Here is a 27,773-nt window from a genome sequence, read left to right on the forward strand (position 1 = left end):
AACTGGTGACCCTCGAACTGGTGACCCTCAAACTGGTGACCCTCAAACTGGTGACCCTAAACTGGTGACCCTAAACTGGTGACCCTCGAACCGGTGACCCTCGAACTGGTGACCCTCGAACTGGTGACCCTAAACTGGTGACCCTCAAACTGGTGACCCTCAAACTGGTGAACTGGTGACCCTCAAACTGGTGACCCTCGAACTGGTGACCCTCGAACTTTGATACAACAGAAAGTTTGGAATAACTCCCTGTAAACCTGCTGGTCACAGCTTGGACCAAGATTAAAATCTGACCAGAGAAGCTAAATAATCAACACACCGTTTCCCTGTTGTCTTGTTTTTAGCTGTTCAAACTGTAGAAATGAGAACTTTAAGCACAGTGATAATACAACGCACAATATTTTACTAAAACAGGTAGGGACGCAGGATTAGATCTTTAAAGTGACAACTTAAATGACATAACTTGACAAATCCTTCATGAAAGTCATAATTTGGGCTGAGAGTCTCAGTTTTATACTTTTGATAGTTTCTCAAACACACCAGAGATTTTACTATCAGCCTAAATATGTTCATACTTTGAGGTGAAAAAGAGAAAGTAGCTAAAATAGAGAAATTACATTTCCTGTGAAAATGCAGTGTGAATTCTTATTGCAGAAGAACTTGCTGAGAAACAGCTGAAATTAGCTAAAAAAAGATGAAATCTAGTTGGAAAGAAAGAACAAGCCCAAATTAGCAGAAAAAGCAGAAAGAAAACATATTTGTTGAATTAGGTTTAAATAAGTAGAAATGAGAACAAAAATTAGGAAATTAGCTCAAAAAACTGAAATTGGCAACAAAAAACAAATTGCTGAAAAGCAGCTCAAAAGGCAGAAAGAAGCTTAAACTACCAGAAGGAAGTGGAAAGACCTGAAATGAGCTAAAAAAAAGTGGAATTAGCTGAAAAATCTAAAATGAGCAACAACAACAAGAGGAGCTGAAATACCAGAAAAAGCTGAAATTAGCATAAAGAAGTTAATTTGGCTGAAAGTAGCAGAAATTACCACAAAAACAAAAATATATCTGAAAACGGCTGAAATTAACAAAAATTGCAAAAAATGTAGCTGAAAAGGTAAAATAAGCTTAAATTAGCAGAAGACAGCAGAAAGAACATGTTTGCCCAATTAAGTTAAAAGAAGCAAAAATGAGCACAAAAAAGTGGAAATTATCTGAAAAGAAAAACTTAAATGAGCTAAAATCTACTGAAAGTAGCTAAAAAGGCACAAATAAGCTTAAATTACCAGAGAGAAGTAGAGAAAGCACATTTTTGCTGAAGTAGGCTGAAAAAAGTTGAACCGAGTGCTAAAAAAATGTGGAATTAGCTGAAAAAGATAAAATTAGCACAAACAACTAAATAGTAGCTAAAATAGCAGAAAAAGCTGAAACTTGCAGAAAAAAGCTGAAAGGAGCCAAACAACTGAAATTAGCAGAACAACGTTAGAAGAAGTTGTAAAATGTTGTAGTTGGCAGAAATAATCTAAAAGGAGCACAAAACTGCTGAAAAAACAGCTGAAAGTAGCTAGAAAGAAGCTTAAATTACCAGAGGGAAGTGGAGAGAGCACATTTTTGCTGAATTAGGCTGAAAAAAGTTGAACTGAGTGCAAAAAATTTGAAATTAGCTGAAAAAGATAAATTAGCATAAAACAGATAAATAGTAGCTAAAATAGCAGAAAAAGCTGAAACTTGCAGAAAAAAGCTGCAAGGAGCATAACAAGCTGAAATTAGCCAAAAGAAGTTGAGAAGCACAAAAATGTTGTAGTTAGCAGAAAGGTTCTGAAAGGAGCACAAAGCTGAAAAACAGCTGAAAGTAAAAAGTTTAAATTTGCAGCAGGAAGCTGAAAGAAGCCGAAGCAGAACAAAATGTGAAAGGAGCTGTAAAACGTTGTGAACGGATCTAAAGATGTGAAGGATGTAAAATGAGCTCAATTCATTTTCTGTGAGAGAAAAAAATGCAGAAAAGACTAAATATTTCAAAAAGCTAAAGTTGCACCAATACCAGAAGCGAGAGCGGGAATGATGCCGAAACACGTACGGAACAGTTTAAGGAAACTATAATAATAAATAGAAACAGGATCACAATAGTGTTAACACAAGTTAACACGGTTTCATAGTGTTGAGTGTCAACATTATAACAAATCTCTTGCTAACGCTGACAACAGGTTCTCAGGTGTTTAACTCTCAGGTGTTTAACTCTCAGGCGTTTAACTCTCAGGTGTGTAACTCTCAGGTGTTTAACACTCAGGTTTTTAACTCTCAGGTGTTTAACACTCAGGTGTTTAACACTCAGGTGTTTAACTCTCAGGTGTTTAACTCTCAGGTGTTTAACGCTCAGGTGTTTAACTCTCAGGTGTGTAACTCTCAGGTGTTTAACACTCAGATGTTTAACTCTCAGGTGTTTAACACTCAGGTGTTTAACTCTCAGGTGTTTAACTCTTGCATGTTTAACGCTCAGGTGTTTAACTCTCAGGTGTTTAACGCTCAGGTGTTTAACTCTCAGGTGTGTAACTCTCAGGTGTTTAACTCTCAGGTGTTTAACTCTCAGGTGTTTAACGCTCAGGTGTTTAACTCTCAGGTGTTTAACTCTCAGGTGTTTAACTCTCAGGTGTTTAACTCTCAGGTGTTTAACTCTCAGGTGTTAACTCTCAGGTGTTTAACTCTCAGGTGTTTAACACTCAGGTGTTTAACTCTCAGGTGTTTAACGCTCAGGTGTTTAACTCTCAGGTATTTAACGCTCAGGTGTTTAACTCTGACAACCACTTGGAGAAAACTGCTTCATGTTTCCTGAGAAAATGTGATTTATTTTTTTCCAGCAGCTGCTGTTTGTCTGAAGAGCTCATAATAGATTTTATATGTAAACTATTGATAAAGTTTAAAATATAGAAAATGTATGCTACTACGTTTAATATTAGTCTTTATTTGTTCAATAAGCTGTTTTTGTTAAAAACTGTTGGGAAAATATATTTTACATGACATCTGAAAACTCTCCATGAATTAATAGTTTATTTTAATTCAAAGTAAAAAGTATTGATTGGCCCTTGACTAGGATCATATTTTAAATTTTGGCCTCCTGTGGATGATGAGAATATATAGAAACAGAAATGCTAATCTTAACGTGCACCATATCACCACAGACAAGACACATCCACTGCTAATATAATAATGTTCCTTTATCTGAAATCTAAAAAAGGTCTTTTAAAGCTGAAACGTGCATTTTTCAAACTTTGGCTCAAGTCCTGATGTGTTCTGCTTGTTGCTTCGACTTGGCTCCTAAAGTTTAATCCTGAAAGACCCTTTTGATGACTTTAATTGCATGAATTTAGGAAAATCTAAGCGACTGAAAGGCTTGGTAAGATGTTCTGCACGGGCATCGGAGCGTGTTTGTTTTAAGGGCTACACTTGACCTCCTCCTCCTCGAGGAGCCATGAGGACACAATGGAGAGCTCCTCAGGGCTGTCATTCAGGGCCTTTCTTCTTGTGCTGCTGCTGCTGCTGCTGCAAAAATCAGAACAAGCACAGAACATGAAATAATACTCTGAACCTTTGTTTCCTCCGTTCTTTAAAATAATATAAATCCACTTTGTTCTTATTTGCATAATGTAGCTTTACTGTTTTATTTATGACCTCCTATGACACCTGGGCTCAAGTTAAAATAAAAACACAATCTCAGTTTACAGGCTGCACACAGGAATGAAGTTTTCAAATGAGCTGTGCGATGTTTGTCTCTTTTGTTCGTCTCACTCAGAATATTGTTTCTGCCACAAAAAGAGAGACTAGAAAACATTTTCCTGCAAATGGAACAAGCAGCAAAGAATACATTTAAGGTGGATTCAATGTCATTTATTTACTAAAACTGTTTTTTAAGTCTTATTGACGTCAATTAGCAAAGTCAGTAATTAGTTCAATCAGGCAACAGCAGAGATTAGATGTTTTGCAAATTATTTTAAATAATATAAAATAACGTATGGCTTCTAACGACAGACGGACCTCACCAACACTCACCCAGTCCAGGAGTTTATGTTCTGCTCAGAAGAAAATAATCCCTGGTTTCGTTCAGATTATGTATGGTTGTTTGTTTTAACTGGACTAATCTGTACTGGCTGACTAAATGAGAGCTGCTGAGTACAAATGTGAGATGTTTATTAATAAAAGGAAGGAATGAAACTGGAATTATATGTATTGCATAGTTAGCTCTACGAGTAGAGGTATTTTCTTCTTCATACTTAAGTTTCATCTAATTGAAACTACTAGACTTACCCACAATGCACATGGACGTGTTTGGAGAAAACCAAATGCACCACATAAGCTAAAACATCTCCCACTAACTGTCCCACAAGGTGGTGGAAGAGTCATGGTTTGGGCTTGTTTTGCAGCCACAGGATCTATTGCAGTCATTGAGTCGACCTTGAACTCCTCTGTAAACAAAATGTATCAGATCATCTGCCCTACAGCTGAAGCTTAGACCTGTAACAAACGCTAGGACCCCAGATTATATGGACTGAAGCGAGACAGACTCAAAAACATAGAAAAGTTAACAGGGTTTAATTTACAGAGCAAAATATCAAATGACCAAGGGAGGCCCTGGAACCTTGGGGGAACGAGGAGACGAGTCAGGATGGTGGAGTCCCAAGAGATGCAGGTTAAATGAGGAAGAAGGTCCGCAAGGTTTCCAGCATGACGGAGGAGGATGCCTCAGGTGTGGCAGGCAAGTGGTTGGAAGGCGAGGAGACAGCCGAGGAGTTTTCTCTGAGGAGTCTAGGATCCAGTGGAACTCAGGTGGAGGAGGAAACGCGTAGAGAGCACAAGGTAAGTTTAACTATTGCAGTTATTCACACGTAGAGGTTAGGAGCACAAATACCAGTAGGCATGTAATGCTCCAGCGGGGAGTAGAGCTCCTCTGCAGCTTTATATAGTCCTGGCTCATCATCGGGGGAACGGGTCTTGGAAATCCAGAGGCTGCAGAAAACTGAACTCCCCCAAGCCCAAACATGAAATCTGCATCGGAACAGCTGAAAAAGAAGAGAATCCAGGTGTTGTAACGACCTGGTTAAAATCCAGACCTCAATCTAACTGAAATGCTGGGATGGGACCTAAAGAAAGTGGTGCAGAAAAAAATACCTGCAACCCTGAATGATCTGAGACAAGACTGGAAAGAAGAGTGGGCCAAAATTCCTCTACAGCCTCATGAGAGACTGACCGGTCCTACAGAGAGTTACTGCTAAATTCAGCTTTCCATTTTAGCTTCATTTTTTTGTTTAGGAAATAAGGACACGATGAAGCATGTTGTGTTTTTGTACATTTGAGGTTAGATTTGAATAAATTTAAACCTAGTGAAGACAAATTATTTTTTGTGTTCTGAAACAAAAAAAGGTGAACTTTCCTTTTCCCTTCACCGTAACGCTAAAAACACTGAATTCTGAGAGCAATGAAACCTGCTTTATGGAACTAAGAAAATGTGCATTTCTTCTCCAAATTGTAGCTCAGTTTTAAAATTATTTTCTGCTTTGTTTTGAGTAAAGATTTAAAGAACAGCTCCAAGGTCACATGTTGCCCACGTGCCGTACATTCTCTTCCACGAAACTCCTCAACAAAGCTAATCTGTTGGCCACAATCCCAGAACTTTGAAATTAACTTGGTTTTGTCTTCTCCGTCTCATCACTCTCAAGATGATAGTGCTGATTGGGATTTGTATTTTCAAAGCTGGGGCGGGAAAGTGAGTGGGTGTTCAGGGGTGTGTAGGTGTTTGTAGCAGAAAAAGACAATACAATTAAATGATTAATGCACAGCAGGGACACTGACAATTAAAACTATTATAGAAATTAAAATGGCATTATGTCACAGTGGAAAGCTGATGATACCCGTGTCGTCTTTTTTAAAAGCAATTTTCATAATTTCAATAATTGAAATTACTGCATATTCATTCATTTATTGGGTGAGGAGGGCTAAGAGCGGCTACTAATGAAATGCAATCATTAGCATCCAAACAAAGTAATTGGGTAGTCTTTTATCCTTGGAGATAGGTGATAAGGCACAATCACCCTGTCACCCCCCCCTCCATCAAAACGCAAAAGCAAGTAATTAAAGCACAAGACCAACGCTGCTGCTCTGTACCCCACTGAAAACAGCACTGATTGCCTTGATTAGAGACCTTACTGTACCCTCTGATTTTGTTTATGGGTACTCTGACATTCTTGGAGAAAAGAAGCGTACATGGGTGTGGGCTATGAATTTGTTTTTGTTATCTCTATTGAAAACTGATGGGAAATTCTTAGAATATTTTTTATGTATACTGTACTCTCTGGTGGTGCCTCTGGTGGGTCTCCTTCCAGCCTGCGATGGAGCTTGAAATCTCCACTAAATCCACATTTAGCTCAGTTAGATATCAGCTCCTTGTACATACTTAAGTTAATGGAAAATAGTGCTGCTGTGTGTGACAATTATCAACCTGCTCCAGAGGACAAGGGCATAAGAAAAGGGAGGCTGGGTGGAGGTGGAGAGGTGAGTCGGTGAAGAAGAGAGAGGTTGAAGAGAGAGGAAGATGTGCGCATGAAGAGTCTTGAGAAAAAGAGCTCCTCCTCACTCGTCTTTCTAGTGGGGACACCATTCTCTCTACCCTTTCCTGGTCAGATCCTCTGTGGCTTTCTGGTTGTTTCTTTGCACCACTTCCCCCACCTCCCACCCCTCTTTTTCACAATCCTAGGAGAGCGTCATTAGGCCCTCCTGCAGGGGAGTCAAGAATATAATGCAAGCGGGGCCACCTTCTAAAAAAAGAGCACAGTGAAACCTTTTCTTTTCGGGCTGCCCCCTTATTAACAGTCTTCACCGCTACATGTCAGCTGTAAACTTTGAGTTCACCTCATTCTTTGCTTCTATATCCATCTTAAGCATAAGATGTTTTTCGTTTCTATCCCCTTGTTGGTCAGAGAAGATTGCTTGTTTCTTACTAATGCAACAGATTGTTGATAAAGCGTTACCGTCACCTTGACACTACGTGTCTACCTTCTCTAATGGTACTTTGCCACTGTCTCTACACTCACTGGTTCTGAACCACACCACACTAAAAGGGCCTGCCCACTGCCGGTACCCACCACCACTCAGCTCTGTTTATGGGACCTTCTTGTTCGTGGTTCTAAGCGAACTGCTTCGATGTGACGATTTTGAGGTAAGTAGATGCTGATTGGTCAGCAGAGCTACGTCACTGGATGACCCGACCAGCAATAACTGCAAACTACATCTGAACCTCCATTTCCTCTACAATCATTGTAGAGTGTGGGTTTATTTTTTATTTTTTAGCTTTCTAATGTCTAGTTCAGTATGGAAGCTCCAAAAATAGTGCCGTGGACCAGTGACGAGGTCCAGACCTTTCTCTCTTTATTGGCAGATCAGAGGATTCAGTGAGAGCTGGGCGGCGCTACAAGAAACGGAACAAATTTACCACAAGATATCAAAGATGATGGCGCAGCATGGCTACACTTGAACCTTTAAGCAGTTTACGGATAAGCTGAAAGTACTGAAGTCAGATTACAGTTACGATTCCGCCCAAGAAGCGAGGGAACAAGTCACAGTGGCCATTCACCTACACATGTGAAGAACCGATAAGACGAGAACTGACTCGAGTCGCACTTGTCAATGGCAACGCAGCCTAAAATGAATGGATGAGATGAAAACAAACAAAAAAAATAAGGGAAGAAAAACCCCTCCTCTTATAGCCTTGGACCTGAAGTCCACCATTCCATTTTTGCAGCTAGTAAAAGAAGAGCTTTGCAACTCACAAAATCAACACATTTCTCTCTTGCATGCACCTTCACAATTTCTCTCTCATTTTTTTATCCTCTTCACTGTTGCCACTCCTTCCCACTCCTCCTCCTCATTTGTGCACCTTGGCAAATGGGAAAACTGTCCTTGGTAAGATTCTGTTTTTCAAAGGAATCAATTTTCGTTTGTACACACTTGATCTAACCCTGTGACAGGCATTAAGTGTCTCCTGCCCGATACAGAGGCCTCATGCTCTGTGTGCTGATGGACGCAGCCCATTATCACACGTCCTAACACAGAAAGTGCATTTGTTCACATTGTCATGCATGCACATGCAACCACAGGCAGACAAGAATAGATTAATGGGCAAATTGCACACAATACGCACAATACATAAACTTATGAGTATATGTGTGCAAGAAATCAAACACAAATGCAAACTATCTCTCTGTGTCCCCACCACACAAACTGAGATGTTGTGCAGAATACAAGTGGCCTGCTTGTAATTGAGGTGTAAGACCGTGAGATTTGTGATGCTTGGTCATTTGACCGGAGTGGTGGTGGTGGGGTGAACAGATCCTACAGAGAAACATTTTCCACTAAAGATAACTGAGTAGTGAGGAAACATAACAAAGTGATTAGACAATAAAAGCAAACACAAAAAGTTCAAATCTGGTGTAACCCTCTACGTATAGATCACAAATTACAGATCCAAGGCTACTTAAGGCTAGGGGCCTTCGGTGGGAACGTTGTGGACCAGTGTCCAGGTTTGAAGGGAGCTAGTGTGAATAAGAATGTGTGGTGTGAGAGAATAGCTGGGGACAAGAGATGTGCAAGAACAATATTATTATTTAGAACAAAAAATGAAAAATACAAAACTTACAACTTAACAAGCCGGCAACTCTAAAGTCTATATTTAGTTTAGTTCCACAAATCCCTTAGTTCAGTCTGAGCTCAGTAGGTTTTAGTCTTTAGTCGTTGGTCTGTCTTTCAGTTCTTTCGGTCGGTTAGTGCTTCCAGTTCTGGTCCTGTTGAGTGGTTACCACATTGTAGGTTCGATGGTGATGAAAGAATGCTGTCCTTCGATCAAGTTTCTGGGCTCTGCTCGCCATCTCCTTCAGGAGACAGTACTTCAGTCCATTTGGAGGTTTTCTGAACCAGCCGAACAAAACCAGCCAAGATGCTGTTCAAGTCTAGCACAGTAGGAAACATCACACCACCTCTGCTCCATCTTTCAATGTAGCATTTTTTGTCTCTGCTCAGAAAGACTAAACTACAACAAGACTCTGTACACACAGGTATGGGCGGAGCTCATTCGTAAATAAAGAGAGATTATTGACGCTTCCTCTTATTAAAATAAATGTTTTCTATGTAAAATACATGTATCAGTTAAAATAAGTATGGAGAGAAGTAGAGCTGTTTTTGGGTTCTTATTTCATATCTTAGATCTTATTTCTGTTTTTCTTTTACATTTTATTGTTGGATGTAACTGGGACCCTGTGGACATAATCTCAACGACAATAAAGAAAGTCTTGACACTGACACTGGTCATTAGGATAATATATTAAAGTTAAAATGAAAATGTAAGTGTTCTTCAGAGGTAATGCCACAGATTCAAGCAAAGGTGTTACATAACATGTAGTGCTTGATAATTGTGTTGGAATGACTCTTATCTACTACCGCACTAAAGTTCAGCTCTATTTGTGTACAACTGGTTGAGTTAAAAGCCATTTTTTCTGTTTTCTAAGGTCAGTTGATTGTGGTGGACCTCTTGAATTGGGTTAACTCAAAAACTAACAAGATGAACATCTAAGGAATATGTTCTTAAAGGTTTTATTAAAACCTATCCAGTATTTCAACATATATATTTGCCAACAGACAAGGTTGGAGCCAACAGTTAATAAAGTTTTAAGCAAAAATACAGTGGAAAGGGTTTATTTTATGATGCTCAGCTACTACCACGTTGATTTTAAGCTCTATATCTGTACCACTTGATGAGTTAAATTCATTGTTGTATTTTTTTAGGTCAGTTGACTGTGGCAGCCATCTTGACGTAATTTGACTTTAAAGACGACCCTGTTAGATTTACTAAATTTTACACCCAATCATAACTTTCTGAATTTATTTTAAAAACAGCACATGATGGATGGATGGATGGATGGATGGATGGATGGATGGATGGATACTTCAGTGCCTGCACACAGTCATGTTAAAATCAGTAGACATTCTTGTTGAAAGACAAATTCAAAATGTAGAATAGTATTTTAAAAAAATCCTACAGATGACTACATTACATTTTTTGGATTTTTTTATAAGAATTAGCAATTTAAACCTATTAAATAAATTTAGAAATGTAGTGTTTTGGAATAAAACCATCAAAGCAGTGCAAAAAGTTTCTCTGAAGAGGAGAGTAGTGTCATTGCCCAGAAAAGAAAAACATTTTTTAAAGTTTTTTCATCCTGACTTTTTTCTTTACCTGTCTTTCTTAATACTCTTTAATTGTCTGTGATTTCTCTCTTGTTTGTGTGCCTTACAGTGAATACAAAACCCCAGTGAGTCCTGAAAAAGGCAAAGAAATGAGAGGAGAGACTGGAAAAAGAGGAGAAATGGGAGACGGAAGAATGTGTTTGATTAGAGCAAGTTTGCTTGAGCTCCCTATTGTGTTTCTTGTGGATGTGTGAATGTTACAGCGACCAGAAAAGCTAAGAAAAGACCGGCATGGGAAACATGCACGCTGACATTTCTTAATCAAATATGACAATCAGGGGGCCAACCAACAGCATACCATTTGCAATCCCTTTTAATTCATAATCAAAAGCTGAGCAAATGAGGAAGAAATTGAGAAAGACTGAGAAAGGGGAGGGAGAGCGAGGGAAAAGGAAAGAGATGCAGGTCATTACATCTCTTTTTACTGGCCCGATGAGAGCAATGTCGAATTAATCAGAGGCCATTAGGCTGTATTTACTTACCACGGCAGGGGCTCTGATCTCTCTCCATCTTTCTCTGGAAACGAACCCTGATATGATCCTACCCTGCTCCAACCTCATGACAGAAGATGGAGCAGGACTAAGAATAAGGGTATAACGAGAGCGATCCACGCACAACAGTGTGTGTGTGCGTGCGTGCGTGCGTGTTGTGTGTGAGAGAGAAAAGGAGTGCATGTGATTGTGTGTATTCCAGGACATTATGTTGCATCATGTGAGTGTTGTATGTACCAAGGAGGTGCAGAGAGGAGCTGGAGAGATGCTCTTAAATCAGAGTGTGTAATCCCCTGTGGGGTCAGCCTGTGGCCTCTGATGTTGACTCACAACTCAGGCTATCACACATCTCGCTCTCTCTCCTAATGCACTGCTGCCATTACTCACCCAGGTCCTGCCAGCGCCCAAATTTCTCTAATAATGCCCTCGTGTCTGTGGCACCAACTCTGTGCAATTTCAAGAAAATGGGTATCAAACCTTTCTGAAAGCATATGTTTTTCCATGCCACATTTTTTTCATATTTAATCGATTTCCTGTTATTGCTGGAAAAATATTCATTGTTTTCATAGTTTATTTTACTTCCTAATTGTATTGTACTGTACTAAATAATGTCCTAAAATATCAGAAACCATTTTAAAATGCATGCATACATGCCACATCACAATAAAAAGTAAAATATACACATTTGTTATAATTAAAGACCTAGTATTCCTTGAAAGAATACATATTATCAACTAGGAATGTGCGATATGGCATAAAATTCATATCACGATATGTATTGTGAAGGATGGCAATAACAATATATATCACAATATGTTTTTGGTATAAAACTTGCAATAGGAATGAAAACAGCATAGGGTGTCATTTTGCCATCATTTCTTTTGAAAACTGCTATACCACAAAATCATTTCAATTAAGAAAATGCCACTACTAGGTCCAGAGAGTTTTTAAATAATAAACAAATCAAATCACTTCTTCTTTCTTTTAGTGCAAAACATTGCAAAAGTTATCAAATGTAGTTTTAGCCATATGTTTTAAACAAAATAATATGTTGTTAACTCTTAACAGTTTCCAGTCTTCTCACTTAAGAAATGAACAACAGAGCAGCAAATGCACGCTGAAAACACTTCACCCTCCAACCCTCTAGTGGGCGACTCCTTCCACATTAAGGAGAGCTGACACAAAATGGCGACGGAACACAGCATTTTGCACATGCGTTCGAATATGGCAACACTACAGCAAGCCAGCCATAGTTAGCTTGTTGCTTCGCTGCTTAGCTTTCGAAGAAAAGAAATTTAACACCACTTACGCACAGTTTTCAACTAAAAAAAGTAACAATTAAACTGACAATTCTGATTTTATATCACACACAGCATTACTGCGGTTAGCCGGTAGAAGACAGATCTCTATCGTAGGCTAAATTTCTATCATTTCTACCGTGTACCGTTTATATCGCACATTCCTATTACCAACCAGCTTTCATGGATGAGTTTTAGACCAAGACTATCTAATGTTAAGAAATGATGAAGTTGTAGCCATTTTACTGAAACCTTTGAGAATAAAAAAAATACAAATATGTTCAAATCTCATGCCATACTGAAGCATCTTGGATTATTCCGTAATCTATTAGTGCTTGGAATCTGTATTGTAAATGGTAAATGGACTGTACTTATATACAGTTGTGCCTTCCTGTCTCATCAAAATACTCAAAGCATTTTACACTACAATCTGTGCCCTCATTTACCCCCACACACATTCATACAGCACTCTACTAGATCCATACAAAGATAATCAGTGCTTTAGATCACATTTATACACCGATGGGACACATCGGAGGCAGTGAGGAGTTCAGTGTCTTGACCAGGGACACTTCAACATGTGACTGCTGGTGGAATCAAACCCCCGTCCTTCCCATTGGAGGACGACTGCTCTAACTACTCAGCACAGTTGCCTGAATGACTGTAAATGACTGTGTGCCACTACCACACTATATTTTATCTCAGTACTTTTTCTGAATACTCGTATGGACAGAGAACAACAAGGAATTTGATGTTCCCTACCCGGATGTGTGCTATTGGGGCCCCACCCAGAGGACTAACCTGGAGGAGATGTTTGTCTGAGAGCACCTGGCGACCAGGCCTCCACCCATGGGGTTCAGTCTAGCTCAGTTGAGTTATGTTGGCTTGCTTTCCTGCAGGCCCAGCACCTGCAGAAGGCGCCATACGAGTTGGGTGCATAATACCATGAGTGGTACCCAAAGGTGGCACTCTGACCTTGGTTTACCAAAGCTGGCTGTTGGAATGTGGAATGTCACCTCTTTGATGGGGAAGGAGCCTTGTGTGTAAGGTTGAGAGGTACTGACAAGATATAGTAGTTGGGCTCACCTCAACACACTACATGGGTTCTGGAACCCACCAATCTCCTTGAGAGGGGTTGGACCTTATTCCACCCTTGAGTTGCCCATGGTGAGAGGTGCCAGGCGGGTGTGGGTCTACTTATAGCCCCCCAGCTTGTTTTCCTCTGTAGATGAGATGGTGATTTTCCTACACCTTCAGTTGGAGAGATGGGCTCTGACTGTTGTTTGTGCCTATGCACCAACAGTAATTCAGAGTACCCAGCCTACTTGGAGTCTATAGTGGGGGGTGCTGGAAGTTGCTACAGCTGGGGACTCCTTTATTCTGCTGGGGTACTTTAATGTTCACATGGGTAGTGTCAGTGTGACATGAAGGGTTGTGATTGGGAGGAACTGCTTCTTTGATCTCAATCTGAGCAGTGTTTTGTTGTTGGACTTCTGTGCTAGTTATGGTTTGTCCATCATAAACACCATGTTCAATCATAAAGGTTTCCATAAGTGCACATGGCACCAGGACACCACAGGGTGCAGATAGTGATTGACTTTGTAGTCGTCTCGTCTGATCTGTGGCCGTATGTTTTCAACACTCTGGTGAAGAGAGGAGGTGAGCTGTCAACGGATCACCACCTGGTGGTGAGTAGGATGAGATGACAGGAAAAGAAGCCAGAAAGATCTAGTAGACCAAAATGTGTAGTGAGGGTTTGCTGGGAACACCTGGCAGAAGAACCAGTCAAAAGGATTTTCAACTCACACCTCCAAAGAGAAATTATCAGCTATTCAGTCCCTATACAAGTGGTGCGAGAGTTTGGTGCGTACTGCCTGCAGTAAGTCGGACTCCTTTAAGGTGGGAGTTAGAATCTGCCAGAACTGCCCATTGTCACAGATTCTTTTCATAACTTTTATGGACAGAATTTCTTGCTGCAGATTGGTGGCAGAGGGAGTCTGGTTTGGTGGTGTCAAGATTCCATCTCTGCTGTTTGCAGATGATATGATCCTGTCGGTGTCATTGTGCCGCAATCTCCAGTTCTCACTGGAGTGATTTACAGCTGAGTGTAAACCAGCTGGGATGAGGAATGATGGAATGAGTTTGAGATTGACAGACAGGAGCAGCTTCATGCAGCAGTATTGTGAACTCTGTGCCGATCCGTTGTGGTGAAAAGGGAGCTGAGCTGTAAAGTGACGCTCTCTGTTTACTAGTCAGGCTATGTTCCTACCTTTACCTATGATGCAGTTAACTTTCTCAGCCATAGTAGTTAAAACATCCATAAACCTTGACCAAAATTCCCTGACAATTTGTGCTAAAAGGGTAGAAGCAAATATCAAAAGAAAGGTTTACAAGACCGTAGTGAGACCAACTGTATGGTTTGAAGTCAGTGGCACTGACTAAAAGACAAGAGAAAGAACTGGAAGTGGCAGAGCTGAAGATGTCAGTATTCTCCTTTGGAGTGACTAGGATAGAAACAATTATGAATAAGTGATCAGAGATACAGCACAGGTAGAATAACTGGGAGATAACATTAGAGAGGCCAGGCTGAGATGGTTTGGACATGTTCAGAGGAGGGACAGTGGGTATATTGGTGAAAGTATGTTTGAAAAGCAGCTTCCAGGAAAAAATACAAAGAGGAAGGCCAAAAAAGAGATAACGTATATGTATGTAGTTAGAGAGAACATAGATGTAGATGGAGTGAAAACAAAGGATACAAAGGAAAGAGGCTTGGCTCTCTCCTTCTCTGGAGTTGCATGAGGAGATAGTCGTCGGGTGGGTGTGGGGACACTAAAAGCTCCTGGCTGAGTGCGTCTGTGTTGGAGTTTTTCCTGGTGAATGAGAGGGTTACCACTGTGTTGCTTTGAGCTCCAAGTGGAAAGGTCTTGTCTGTTGTGTGTGCATGACAGTTTAGATTACCCAACCTTCTTGGAGTTTCCGGATGCTGTCCTGAATGGGACATATCTGTCTTGACAATGATAGACTCACATGGAGGGGAGTGATTGCGACGAACGGCCTCCCTGATCTGAACTTGACCATTGTGTTATTGGAGTTCTGCGCTCAGCTTGAGGTGTCTATAACTAACACAGTGTTTATGTTGCTTAAACATGTGGTGCAGTAACTAAACATGTCTCTTGATGCCCATCTCTATTCAAATTCTTACCTGTGGGCAGAAGAACTGGACCCAGGATACAAGCAACTAAAATGGACTTTTCTGTAGGGAGGCTGAGTCTTAGAGATAAGGTCCAAGCTCCATCTTCTGCTCCTCTACATCAAAAAGAGTCAGTCAAAGTGTTTCAAGCATCTGATTAGGACGTCACCCTTTGAAGGTTTTCCCCCTGGTAGGACACCCCATGGTAGACCAAGAACTTGCTGGAGAGATGATGTATCTTTTCTGGCCTAGGGCCTAGGAACATCTTGGGATCCCCCAGGAGGAGCTGGAGTGTGTTGCTGGGGAGTAGGATGTGTGGCGTTTCTTCAGAAATATATTACTGGTAATTCCAAAACCTGACTATAAAGAACACTTGAACACACAGACGGAGGACAAACAGTATCGTCCTGTTGTGTTTCAGTAGCAGGTGAAAATAGTCTCATCAAACCCAAGGTCACATGTGAATTTGTTTTATTACAAGGGATTAAAGTTGTTGGGTTAATTAGTTAAGTTGTGTGTAGGACGGTGTGTTAATATAAACTCCATGGGAAAGTGAATGTGTAATAAAAGAAGCAAACGGCCTCAGAGCTATTCTCAACTCTTGTAAGCTTATAATAACAAGTACAGAGCTTATCTTGATCGAAGTCTAAACTCAGTTTAAAGCAGACATCAACTATTATGTGAATGTTTCTGTAATGCAATGCTTTTCATCTCTTCCCCTCATTCCGCCTGTAACTGAGCTGTCTGGATGACTGCCTCTCACGTCTGAATGTCAAGTGATGGAGGTCACCCATCTGCTGGGTAAATATGATGCACCGAGCCTTTCACAGAGAAATGGGATTGTGTGGAGGTGTAGATGGGTTTGTATGTGCTCTGCAACATAAAGGCTATGAATTAACAGTGAAATAAGGTCACCTTGAGGACTGCAGGGATCAATTTAACTGGCACAGTCACTGAGGAGGGGTGAAGTTGGATTGAGTGTTGTGTTCGCAAGCAGCAGCCAGAAAAATTTGTCTTTCAACACCTCTATGCTTTAGAAAAGTGTTAATATGCTTCTAACCTTTTGTATTCAGTGAGGAATCTCAATGTATGTCTTGGGTAACAAGCCTTTGTATCTGGAATAAAATGTGGTTAGTAAAAGTAAAAAAAAAAGAGTGCAGGGACCTGATTCTCCAATATTAGTAAGAAGTATTTATACTTCAGACATTTATCATAAACATGAGTGACATTTATACTGTGAAATAAAGGCTAGAGTATTTTGCTACTGGAATAGATGCTTTCTAAACTTTTTGTGACTAAAGTTGTTAGTTTCACACTTTTTCAGATATACACAGTTTTCTATTAAAGCCAGCATTTCTTGAGTGAATTCCCTTTGCCCCGTCTCTGAGAAACGACAGAATTATAGTTATATTGTCAAACTTTGTAGGTGGGGAACCCTCAGGGCCTTCAGAAAAGGCCTAAGAATTCACCACACATGAAATGTTGCATTTAAATTTGATATTTATTACTTTTTATTTGATATAAAACAAACATTTTCAGTGTTATTTTTTTCTTTAATTTTCTATTTTTTGTCAAGTAATTCATGAAAATGTAGTGATGAAATCAGAATTTTTTTAATTTCGTCTCTGGGCTGAACATTGGTTAAGACTTCTCAGTCTCGAGAGAAGGCTGTAGCTCGATCAGAGGCTCTCCAGGGCGAGTTTGATTAGTAAATGATGGAAAAATTGACCAATCACAATGCAGATATAGAATGGGTGGGACACATGCAACCTTAGGCCTTCGGGAATCCCCAGCAGGCGGTTTTGTGACATGTTGAAAGAAGTCCTGGCGGAGTCTAACACGAACAATGTAGCTAGCTTGTTAGCATCACCTTTTTTAGGGTGACCTTTCACAGAAAACATTTTACTCCAGGGGTCAAACTGACAGAAATAAAAGTGTCCTGAAAGACGTTTTGGAATGGACCTTTATCAGCGATACGCGTGGATGACTCTTATTTATTTTTTTTACTGCTTGTCTTTTTATTTCATTTTCAGCTGGCTGAGTATTAGTATATTTTATTGTTGGAGCTGCTTCTTTTATTTTATTTGTCTTTCTACAGACGACTCATCATCCAAGCTGACTTGGTTGTTCTGATGGAGTCAGCTCAGCAGCACATCTCTGCGAGTTACAGTGAAGTCAAAAAGTTCTGGGACACGGAGTGGATCATCAGGTGGATCCGCAGCATCACAACCAGATTCTGTCTCCTAACAAGGTCAGAAATTTGATGCTGAACTTCTTATTGGTGTTGATGTGTTTCTGGGAACGCAGCAAGACACCAGGTAAAACAAATGTTTCACTTCTATATTTGATGCATTCAGTTGCAACCTGTACATTTGAAAGTCCACTCTGAAATTGTAGTTGCTCTAAAAAATGAAAGTTAAATATCACATTTAAGTTCACGTCGATAATTTCAACGTTACAGTTCAGATTTTAGTACATGATGATACTTTACAGATACAGTAAGTTCTGTGGGCTACTGTTAAATTTCAATCTGAATGATTGAAATTACATGTTGTCTTTAAACGCACCGTAGAGATGGAGCGCAACATTTTTTTAGTGAGCTGCAGGGGCTGCTGGGTAATATTTGGAGGTAAGCTAGTGGACTTCTTCAGGTGATGTGTTCAGGTGAGTTGTTCATGTCGGTTCTGTTTAGTGTTGGGGTGGCATTTATGTTCAAGTTGTTGTTAGCGTGTGTAAAAAATGACTGTAAGTTGTAAACAAATTGTGAGTTGAAGGCCCAGCATCTGTTGTTGCAGTTCACCACTAAAGCTCAAGTTGCAGTGACTACCAGATGTGTTCACATTTAAATATATGTTGGCGACGAGTCTCTGCATGTTCCATGTCAACGTTTGGCTGAACCGTCTAAAGTGGAGCGTGTTGCAGACACTTTGTGTTGCCTTTATTTTGCTTACACAACGAGTAATACTTTATTATTCTGTAGCGCACAATAATAAGTTTTACTTTGCATTGCTCCATCGATTAAAAAAGAAAATCCTTGCAGTTTTTTTCATTTAATTATTTAATGTTTGTACATTAATAAAGTTTACAGGAAAGTTTTCATTCAACTTTCTTCCATTCAAGTGATCAACGTATTCAGATTTTGCATAAAAACTCACAACAGATGTGTTGATGAAGCTTCAAGTAATCTTGTATATTATGGTATAAATGTTTTTACTGAAACTATACAATCAAAGGCGTTTTTAGTCTCATTTGTACACCCAAGAATTAGCAAAAAAAAAGTGCCTTTTAACCGTTTCATTTTGTGAATTGATAAAAACAAAATATGTAAGTGCTGAAGAAACAAACCTGCTTTTTATGCAATCAAACCAGATGATGGAATATTCTTAGTATAAATGAACATTTTGAATTACATGATGAGTGATGCTGTTTCTTTCTACTTGTATTATAATTTTTCATGATTTTTCCCTCCACCTGCCTTTGTGTGCAGTTGTGGCGACATGTGTTGTTCATGTCCTGGGCAAATTATTCACTTTCAATCCCAGCATTCCTCCACTCCTCTGGCACACCCAACAAACACACAACAATGTGGACTAAATGACTTAAGTGCTCCTTTTGTTCTTTGCCGTGTTTCTCTTTTCTGCTTGCTCTTTCTCTCGCAGCACAACCTCCTTTGGTGGCGAGCTGCGTTAATCTAAAGTAAACACCGTTAGTCGTTTGCTCCTATCGCCCACAAAAGGTTTGCTGCAGCCCCTTTGTCTCATTATCCATCCATCCATCCATCCATCCATTATCAGTTGTTTGAAAAAGGTTTGTGCTGTGATGGCGTGGCCAGTCGGAGCCGGAGACTTTGATGTGCTGCCTTGTTTAAAACATCTGACCCCCAGGTCTGACCCTGAAATTGAAATTTCAGGAGGGAATCTAGCAATGTCCCTTTAAAACACTGTACTTCTTCCAGCAGGGTTTTAGTTATGAAATAAAGGAATATGTTATGGTTTCAAATGTTTTGTCAGTTTATAAATTAGCAGTTTCCTCAAAATAAGCTTCATTCATCTCATGCACCTTATCATCACCTGATAAAAATGAGAAACGTGACGTCGTGTTGTCAAGATCCTGTTTAACGTGTGACTTTATATAAACTGGTGCAAGCACCCAAAGTTAATGTGATGATGTGACGGAGTGAAGCATCAGGTTTGTCAGTTTGAGTGATTGTGGCCATTTTGAAGTTGGGATTAGTGTAACAGTTAGGAACAATGTATTATTTTGACAGCTCTTTGATCCACCTCGGATTATAAAAAACTGAGTTTTCATCTTTCAAGTTTCGTCGACTCTGAAGTTTTACTGAGGTAAATCTGAACACCATTTTATACAACTTTCCACCTCTGTCAGTTTTGAATGATACAGTCATTTACAAGGAAAGTTCTGGTTATTTCTTAGCATAAACTGCAGCTGCAGCTAGCTGTAGCACTTCTGGAACAGCCTGGGGTACATCCAGCAACAATATTTCTGCCTGAAAGAACTTGTAATGCAAAACTGACAGCTATGTAAAGATTAATTTTATTTAATTTACTTGACATTTATTTAGGGCAGCACAGTGGTGCAACAGGTAGAGCTGCTGCCTCTCAGCGAGCAGGTTCCCGGTTCAAATCCCAGTCTGGGTGCCTACCTGGGTGGAGTTTGCATGTTCTCTCCGTGCATGCGTGGGTTTTCTCCAGGTACTCCAGTTTCCTCCCACAGACCAAAAACATGCATGTTAGGCTGATGGTAACTCTAAATTGTCCCTAGGTGTGAGAGAGAGTGGTTGTTTGTCTTGTTTGTCTCTACTTGGACTCAAAGTTCTCCTAACTTTAGCTGCATGTGATTATACGTGCATCCAGACCGACTCTTAAAGGCTGAAACTGACTTGTTAATTTAGCATCCCTGACAAACGCATCCAGACGTCTGCCTCCGCCATACAAATACGACTGCAGCTGTACTGTTAAAAAAAAAAACCAACTAAACAACTGCCGCCGATTCCTTGTGGAACGTGTAATTTCCTCATTTAGCTCCCGAGCATTTGCCCGACACCAATTAGCACAGGGCCCTGACCTCAGACGGCTGTACCATGAGATGCACCACGTGGTGCACCTCAATCAGTCGCTTCCAGCCTCTTTTCTGCTTTGCAGCCATTAAATCATTGACATATACATAATTCATTCGCCGAAGATTTGACGGTTTGTTATAAATCCATCTCTAAGTCTGAGAGTATGATTATATGTCAGCTTCAAGTTTATAAAAATAGGAAAATGGACCGTCTTTTTCCTTCCATCTGCATAACATCCTTCAAGAACCCTTGTTTTATACGGTGACTGTTAAAGGAGGAATTCTGTTTTTTGTGCTTGTTTTTGTCTTTCTGATCAATAAACATTAGTAACATTAAAACTGATTGACAGGCGATCATCAATACAAGTGTGTCGCTCTTATTTGGACTAATGTTTAAAGAATTTAAAGACCTAGGGTTCTTGAAGGAACGCATATCACATATGTTAAAACACTGTAGCCGTTTTTGTTGAACCTTGTAAAATACCTCATGCACAAACTCATCTGATGTCGCGCTCGGTGAAATGTTGGACCCAAGAACAAAACCAGTGAGCTGAAGTGTCAAAGTGTCCAGCGTTAATGGTTCATGACAAGGTTTTAGTCAGACGTTACCCGGTGGATCTGAGTATACGCTAAAGATGACTCGGCTACGATCGCAACACGTTTAGCTCGATATGTGTAAGTTGACTGAGGTTGAGCTGTTTTTGTGTTCACTAATGATTAACTGTGGTGGCCATGTCAAACAAGTTAATCAGCTGTAGATGTTCTTCTCATGATCATTCTCAGAAAGTTTAATCATAATCTATCCAGTGGCTCGTGAGATATTTTGCTACAACTAGAAACAACCCCCCCGACACACACACACACACACAGGTTAAAACGTGGTCTTTGTTCTGCCATCAGCAGCTGATATCAACAAAATTACATTTTTGTTTTGTCTGGATGAGTGATGCAATCCCAGATCTCACCGTCGGGGGGTGGGGTCACACCAAAGTGCTGAGGATTTGGTTCAAGATGAGGTGAAGCAGAATATTTAATGTCAGGTGATGGAAATGAGCGTGCTGAGAGAACATGGTAACAGAATGAAATGCTGAGCTGTAATTCCTGTTAAAAATGATGAAGTTCTTCTAAATGTCAGAGCTACTTACAGTAAAAGTGGCTGACACGTAACTTCCTGTTATTCTATTAATGCGTTATTATGGAAAATGCACGTTCCATGTCCTCGCATTAAATGTGGCCACTGTGCATTTATTGTTATCTTCCACCACCAAAGCAACAATTATTCTCCCTGTGCGTTTGTCTGCAGCGTTAACAACATGTATCGCACAGTGGGTTTTAATGAAACCTCCACAAAGTGATTGTTTACAACCGCTTAGCTTTAGCAGTCAACCTAATTCAAGATGGCCACCACAGCTAATCAGCCTTCTCAAACACAACAATGGGTGTAACTCAGTTAGTTGTACACATGTTGAGATTTGGTGTGGTAGTAGCTGAGACTAATCGTATTCAGAGAGCTCTACAGGTTTTAGTTTTGACATTAGCTGTTGGCATCAACCCTCAGTCTGTTATGAAAATCTGTCCTGAACACTGGACGGAGGTTAATGAAACTCGTAATTATTAATTATTGGCTGTACATCTACACTTGATGAACTTTTGGAGTTGACCCTATTCAAGATGTCCAATCAAGCTAATCAGCATGAGCCAAGCCGTTGAACGCCACAGATGCTGAGCTCCAGCGGTGCTGTGGTAGCTGCGTCTCCTTCACAACACAAACTGCACGACAGTAAGATACATTTTATAAAACATTATTTACAAGGTTTGACTGAAACAACTTTGTCCCCTGTTGCCTAAAACTGGTGCAGAAGGCAGCGGGCGATATGCATTCCCTTCAGCGACGCCATGACTTTATGTGCGAGTTACTTTGATGGTGTTTGCTCCGACGTTCAGGCTTTTGATGTATATTTTTCATGAGAACACATTTGCAAAAGAAGCACACTTGGATAAGACGTGTGTGTCTGTGTCCATTTGTGTGTGTGTAAGTGTGCAGCGTGCACGTCTCTCCTCCTTGACGTTGTCTGTGCACCCCACCAGGCAGCTCTTGGCCTCCTCCTTTCTTTTGCTAAGAAACCATCCATTCTGTGTGAGTAATCAGAGCTGTGCCTCCAGGAGCCCAGCCAAGCCACTCATCCTTGGGCTGCTCAAGAGCTGCTTTAATTAACCATCATACCACAGATGGGATCGATTTTTTTCTCCCTTTCCCCCACCACCCCTTCTATCTCCCTCTTTCTCTGCGCCTCCCTCTCTCCCTTCTATCTCTGCTGCGTCTCTCCTACACCCTTTTCTCTTATACACAAGTCCTATAATTGCACTGGAACGATGCCAGCCGCCAGTCGGGTCCCAGACTCTGGGCCTCTCCTTCTGTTCTCCTCCTCAGACCCCAGCCTCACCTGCTCAATACCTTATTAGTGTCCGGGGCTGTAGAGAGTCATTGCGGATTAACTAAAGAGATGTGAGATTGATTTCTGCCCCTGCAGATAAAATTGAAGTTTTCTTTTCTGTGTTTGTGCACATTAGTGTGCGTGTTCATCAAAGAGCTGCAGCATGAGAAGAAGAGGAAGGATAGTTCTGAATAAAGGTGTAAATGTACGCCTATTCTTTTAGCCTTTCACCTTTCTTACATGCTGTTTGTGTTTGTGCATTTCTCTTCTCCAGCATGTACAAGGGTTTTTGAAATGAGGGTTTGTTAATTTGCTTTTGGAAGACCCACTTGAGCCTCTGCCTCTCACAACAAATTAATCCCCCTCTTGCTTTACCTTCATTGGTTTTCATGTGGTGCAGTGACGGCACTGGAGAGCCCCATATTCCTCAGTGTGAGGCCAGACCCATCCACACTCATAAAAACATTAATAAAATAAATGCCTAGTGTTCCTTGAAGGAATGCACATTGCCTGCCGCCTTTCATGCCAGACTTTTAAGATTATCTGCATGGCGTGTTGGAAAATGTGCTGCACATGATTGTCGGTGAACTACACCAAACTGTAGCTCAGTATCTGCAGAGTTCATTTATTTATAGCTGTTTTTATGTGGACTCATGTGGATTCGCTGGCATCGTACAGAGAAAGACACTTTCAGACACGAGCAGCATCATAGTCGCCCTTTTGCCTTCAGCGATAATAAAAACAAATCTTTATGTTTGATCTCCAACAAAGTGACATCTATATGTGTCAACGAGTCTCACAAGCAGCAGTAGGGAGACAGTTTTTGTTCACAAGTGGATGAATTTGTGTTGGAGGGCGGTAGTGAGAGCAGGCGTGTTGCGTGTGTGTGTCGACACGTGTGTGTGTGTGTTACCGTTTCAGCTCGGTTAAATTAAACTCAGCTGAGGTAAATAATGCCAAGGAATCTCAGGACATTTTACAAAAACATTCACTTGTAATAAAAAAAAGCCAATTAGTAAAAGTTATCTATGAAAGGAAGCCAGCAGATTGAGTCGTGCACGTTGGCGACAGTGGGAATAAATGACTCCCTTTATACAGAAAGAAACACCCAGCAAACCAGAACAGGCTCAGACTGAGTGGCCGTTTGCCTCGACAGGACAGAGTTTGAGAGGACAGGAAAGAGTGGTCCAGGTGTATCTAACGAGGTTTAGTCAGGTCCTCTGGACGGACTCTTGTCCAGGCGTATCTAACGAGGTTTAGTCAGGTCCTCTGGACGGACTCTTGTCCAGGCGTATCTAACGAGGTTTAGTCAGGTCCTCTGGACGGACTCTTGTCCAGGTGTAGTTTCTGAATGAAAACTGGTTGTTGACTGAATACCTGCATGAATAAACATGGAGAGTCGAGCGATTAAAGACCGCAGCAGAGGGAGGAAACAAGGTCACTTTGTCCTCCAGCAGTCTAAGTCTATAGCAGCTTGACTAAGGGATCACTCAGGAAACCCAAGCCAACCCTAAGGAAAGACTTAAGCCGAGTGTTAAGACTGGACAAGGTGTGACGGACAGAACCTGGAAACAGTGATAACTGTAACGATGGTAAATATCAGAGTCCGTTTGTGCTGCTCACGCTCAACTCATCCTCGAGTCAAACCAAGGTGCGTTCATCATCGTGGATTAACTGTTGTCATGGTCGAGACCGAAGAGTCTGTTCCAGAGGTCTCTGACGTGAAACCAGGACCTGAACCTTCTCAAACAAATGATGTCACAGCTGGTAGATCATCTTACACAGACTCATGTATATTTGGGTAAGGGGCCAGGTTTAGGGCTAGAGCGTGAAATAAATGTAGGATAGGATTAAAGTAAGAAATGAACAGATAATGGTTCAATTTAGAGGCTGCGCACATGAAGTCAATACATCCATCGTCTTTACCCGCGTCTTCCTTTTTGGGTCGTGGGGGTCACTGGTGTCCATGTCCAGCAGTCTCTGTGTGAGAGGCGGGGGACACCCTGGACAGGTCTCCTGTCCACCACAATGTCCTGATAAGAATAGAAACGCAAACTTTTGTGCACGCATGTGTGTGTGCAGGAGGGTGGGGCTGGGGGGGGGGTCTCATGTCACACTTTTGTGTTTGGCAAATAGATTAATGGAGTTAAAGTTACAAACACACAATATCTTAATTTACAGTTACATTAAATCTGTTACATTTACAATAACACATTATTATTATTATTATTATTATTATTATTATTATTATTGTTGTTATTATTATTATTGTCATATGCACAGAAGTAAAAGTGTTTACAGTATCCAGTGACATTCATACTTTGCACATCCCCATCATCACACAGCAATAAGAACCCAGAAAGAACCTGCACTGCACATTGTATTTTACTGGAGTGTGTCTGGTGGATTGATTGATTGATTTGTTTGTTTGTTTGTTTATTCGATTATTAAACAAACAATAAAAAAACGTTAGTATTTTTTGAATGCCTGTCCTGACAGACTTTTAGACCAAGTGAGAATTCATGGAGTTATAGAATAAATTGAGACAAGTTTGTGGCATCTTGTGTGATCTGTTAGCACTCAGACTACGTGTTTAATCTGTGGGATTAACGTGTATAAATAAAGGTTGAATCATGAGTGTTGTCAATCACTGTCAACTCCAACTATTTCAAATTTTGAGCTCAATATTTAAAAACTACACCGAGGTGCAGGCATGTCAATGGTAGCTTCAGGTTGATAAGGTAGTCATCCTGAACCAGTTGTGGATGTACAGCCATAAATATTTTCAATCAAATTATTTAAATAAGTAATAATTTATTGAGTTTCATGAAAGTCTTCCCCGTGGTTCACAAGATATTTTGCTAACAAACCAACAGGTTTGACCAAAAGTTAATGCCAAGGTTTTAAAAGCGGATCTCGCAGGGCTGGTGCTTAGAGTCCAAGTTGTGAACCATTCTCAACAACCACCACACAAGATGTTAGCTCAGTATCAGTGAAGCTTTGCCTCTTTTGTATTTGCTTGTTTAGCTGCAGCGGCCATCTTGAATGGGATTGATTAAAAATTCAATCGGTTGTAAAGACGCATCAGTTTTGTTAAAATTTGTCCAGGGATTCATGAGATATTTTGCTAACAGAGGGACAAACATGGAGTCAATAGCTATACTTGAAGTCAAAACAGCCAGATCAAGTTTTGACCTCAATCCGGCCCTTGTGGTGTTGCTGTGTAACGGCAGGTGCGGTGCCTTTGTGTCTTACAGCTGCTGATTTGTAATGTGGTGTTTGTGTGGAGGCGGTGGTGCAGCGGCCTGCAGGTCCCAGCTGCCAGACTGAGGCAGAAGAGTCGCGCATCATTTTGGTATGATTTCCTCCTCTCCTTGCACATGGAGTGTTTTGTGAGAGCGAGGGCCGCAGTGATTGCCTTCTGTGCCTCCGGTGTCAGATAATACGTCAGCCGTTCCCCACAGGAACAAAACAGGATCAGCACAATCCATTTTCTTCTTCGCCGCCAAAATGGAATAATTTCAAACAGACAATCCCCTGGTGATCTCTAAAAGTCCAGGGGACAGAAAAAAAAATCAAAAGACAGCCATTACGGCAGAATTTGTGACAGAGGTGTCTCACCTTTCCCCCGTTGGCTCTGCCCACAACCACGTCCAGCTCGAAGTAACGAGCACCGCCGCAGATGGGAGCGGATTGAGAGGCGAAGCCAGCAATCTCCCAAGGAATGGCTCTAAAATGACACATGAAAGATGCATGCACACACAGGGAGCAGATGGAGAATCACGGGGCCGTTCCACGACTAACCCCTCATTTCAGACATCACCTTCTGATCTTTACATGCAAAAATACATGGATGAATCCATACGTGTGCAGCCGCCCGGGCTCTGTCAGCCCGCCCTCTAAAACCCTAATGACACTCCAGCAAAGTGTGGAGGCTGAGGGAGGGCGGGGACCGGGAGGCTTTTCCTCAGAAAGAGCTGAGAGCATCTCATGGAGGAAGAGGGGCTGAGTGTTGTTGTGATCACTGCTCCATATTCTTGGGTCAGAGATGTTCAAGGACTACGCCTTCCCACCTCCTGCTGCTGTAGCACATCAGGTGGGACGCAGGTTCTGGATTCAGCCGCCTGCAAACCAAGAACAGTGCAGACGGCCTGATGGTACCAGGACCAGGCTCCTATGAGTTTTATAGGATACGTTTTGATCCAAAACTCCTCATTTTACATCTAACAAAGTTCAGTCAGGTCCTCTGGATGGGTCTTCTTGTTCAAACGTTCCATCTTTCATCCAAAAGACTTCTTCAGTCCGAGGAGCCACAACAAACTCAGTCTTATAAACAGCAGCTTCTCAAGCAGTTTGATGGTAAGATGGTTTCTGGAGTCCGCCCTCTCCTCGCCGACTCGTCTGATCAGTCACGGCCAAAGTGGTTCAAGGCATCCTGAAGCATGCTCAATAATCCAGGTCTGGATGGATCAATAATCTATTAATCGTTTTGTTTCAACAAAAAGAAACCGTCCAGAGGACCTGACGACTTTGTTGGATTTTTCTACCTGGATTATTGAGCATGAGTCAGGATTATTTTAAACTTTCATCAAAGGTGAAGCAGGAATAATGTTTTTAAATCAAAAAATCTCTGTAACCACTTAAACATTTAATGAAACTCCTGGAAACTAATCGCTGGACGTCGACTACAACTTGTTCACTTTTGGAAGTAACCGACTGAAGATGGCCGCTACAGCGAAGTGAAGCGAGCAAAAACAACAGCTGTAAAAAAAACATCTGCAACTCTGCCACTTTTAAAGATGTTATTTATTTTTATTTATTCAACCTTTATTTATGCAGGTTAGTCTCATTGAGTCACGAGGACTCGTATTCAAGAGAGACCGGTTTTAAACAGACAACATTTAAAATCTATTAAAATAAAAGTTGTTATAAAAACACTGGTCCTGTTAGCAGCGTGGTCCTGTTAGTAGCGTGGTCCTGTTAGTAGCGTGGTCCTGTTAGTAGC

At 40.9% G+C, this 27,773-nt stretch overlaps 2 protein-coding genes across 2 annotated transcripts in view; one reads left to right on the top strand and one right to left on the bottom strand.

Annotated features, from left to right (window-relative positions):
- rps6ka5 (ribosomal protein S6 kinase, polypeptide 5) overlaps positions 1 to 2,864 on the top strand; it is a 47,508-nt gene extending 44,644 nt beyond the window's left edge. Inside the window, exons 17-20 of the mRNA XM_037694970.1 lie at positions 2,249 to 2,383; positions 2,489 to 2,608; positions 2,698 to 2,757; positions 2,847 to 2,864. Coding sequence (XP_037550898.1) covers positions 2,249 to 2,383; positions 2,489 to 2,608; positions 2,698 to 2,757; positions 2,847 to 2,864 — 333 coding nt within the window. The remainder of the gene's footprint in view (positions 1 to 2,248; positions 2,384 to 2,488; positions 2,609 to 2,697; positions 2,758 to 2,846) is intronic.
- Positions 1 to 27,773, bottom strand: part of dtnbb (dystrobrevin, beta b) — a 302,359-nt gene that overhangs the window by 148,036 nt on the left and 126,550 nt on the right. The window lies entirely within an intron of this gene.

The sequence above is a fragment of the Nematolebias whitei genome, chromosome 21 (genome assembly GCF_014905685.2).
Source record: "Nematolebias whitei isolate Nwh7 chromosome 21, NemWhi1, whole genome shotgun sequence".
NCBI classification, from domain to species: Eukaryota; Metazoa; Chordata; class Actinopteri; order Cyprinodontiformes; family Rivulidae; genus Nematolebias; species Nematolebias whitei.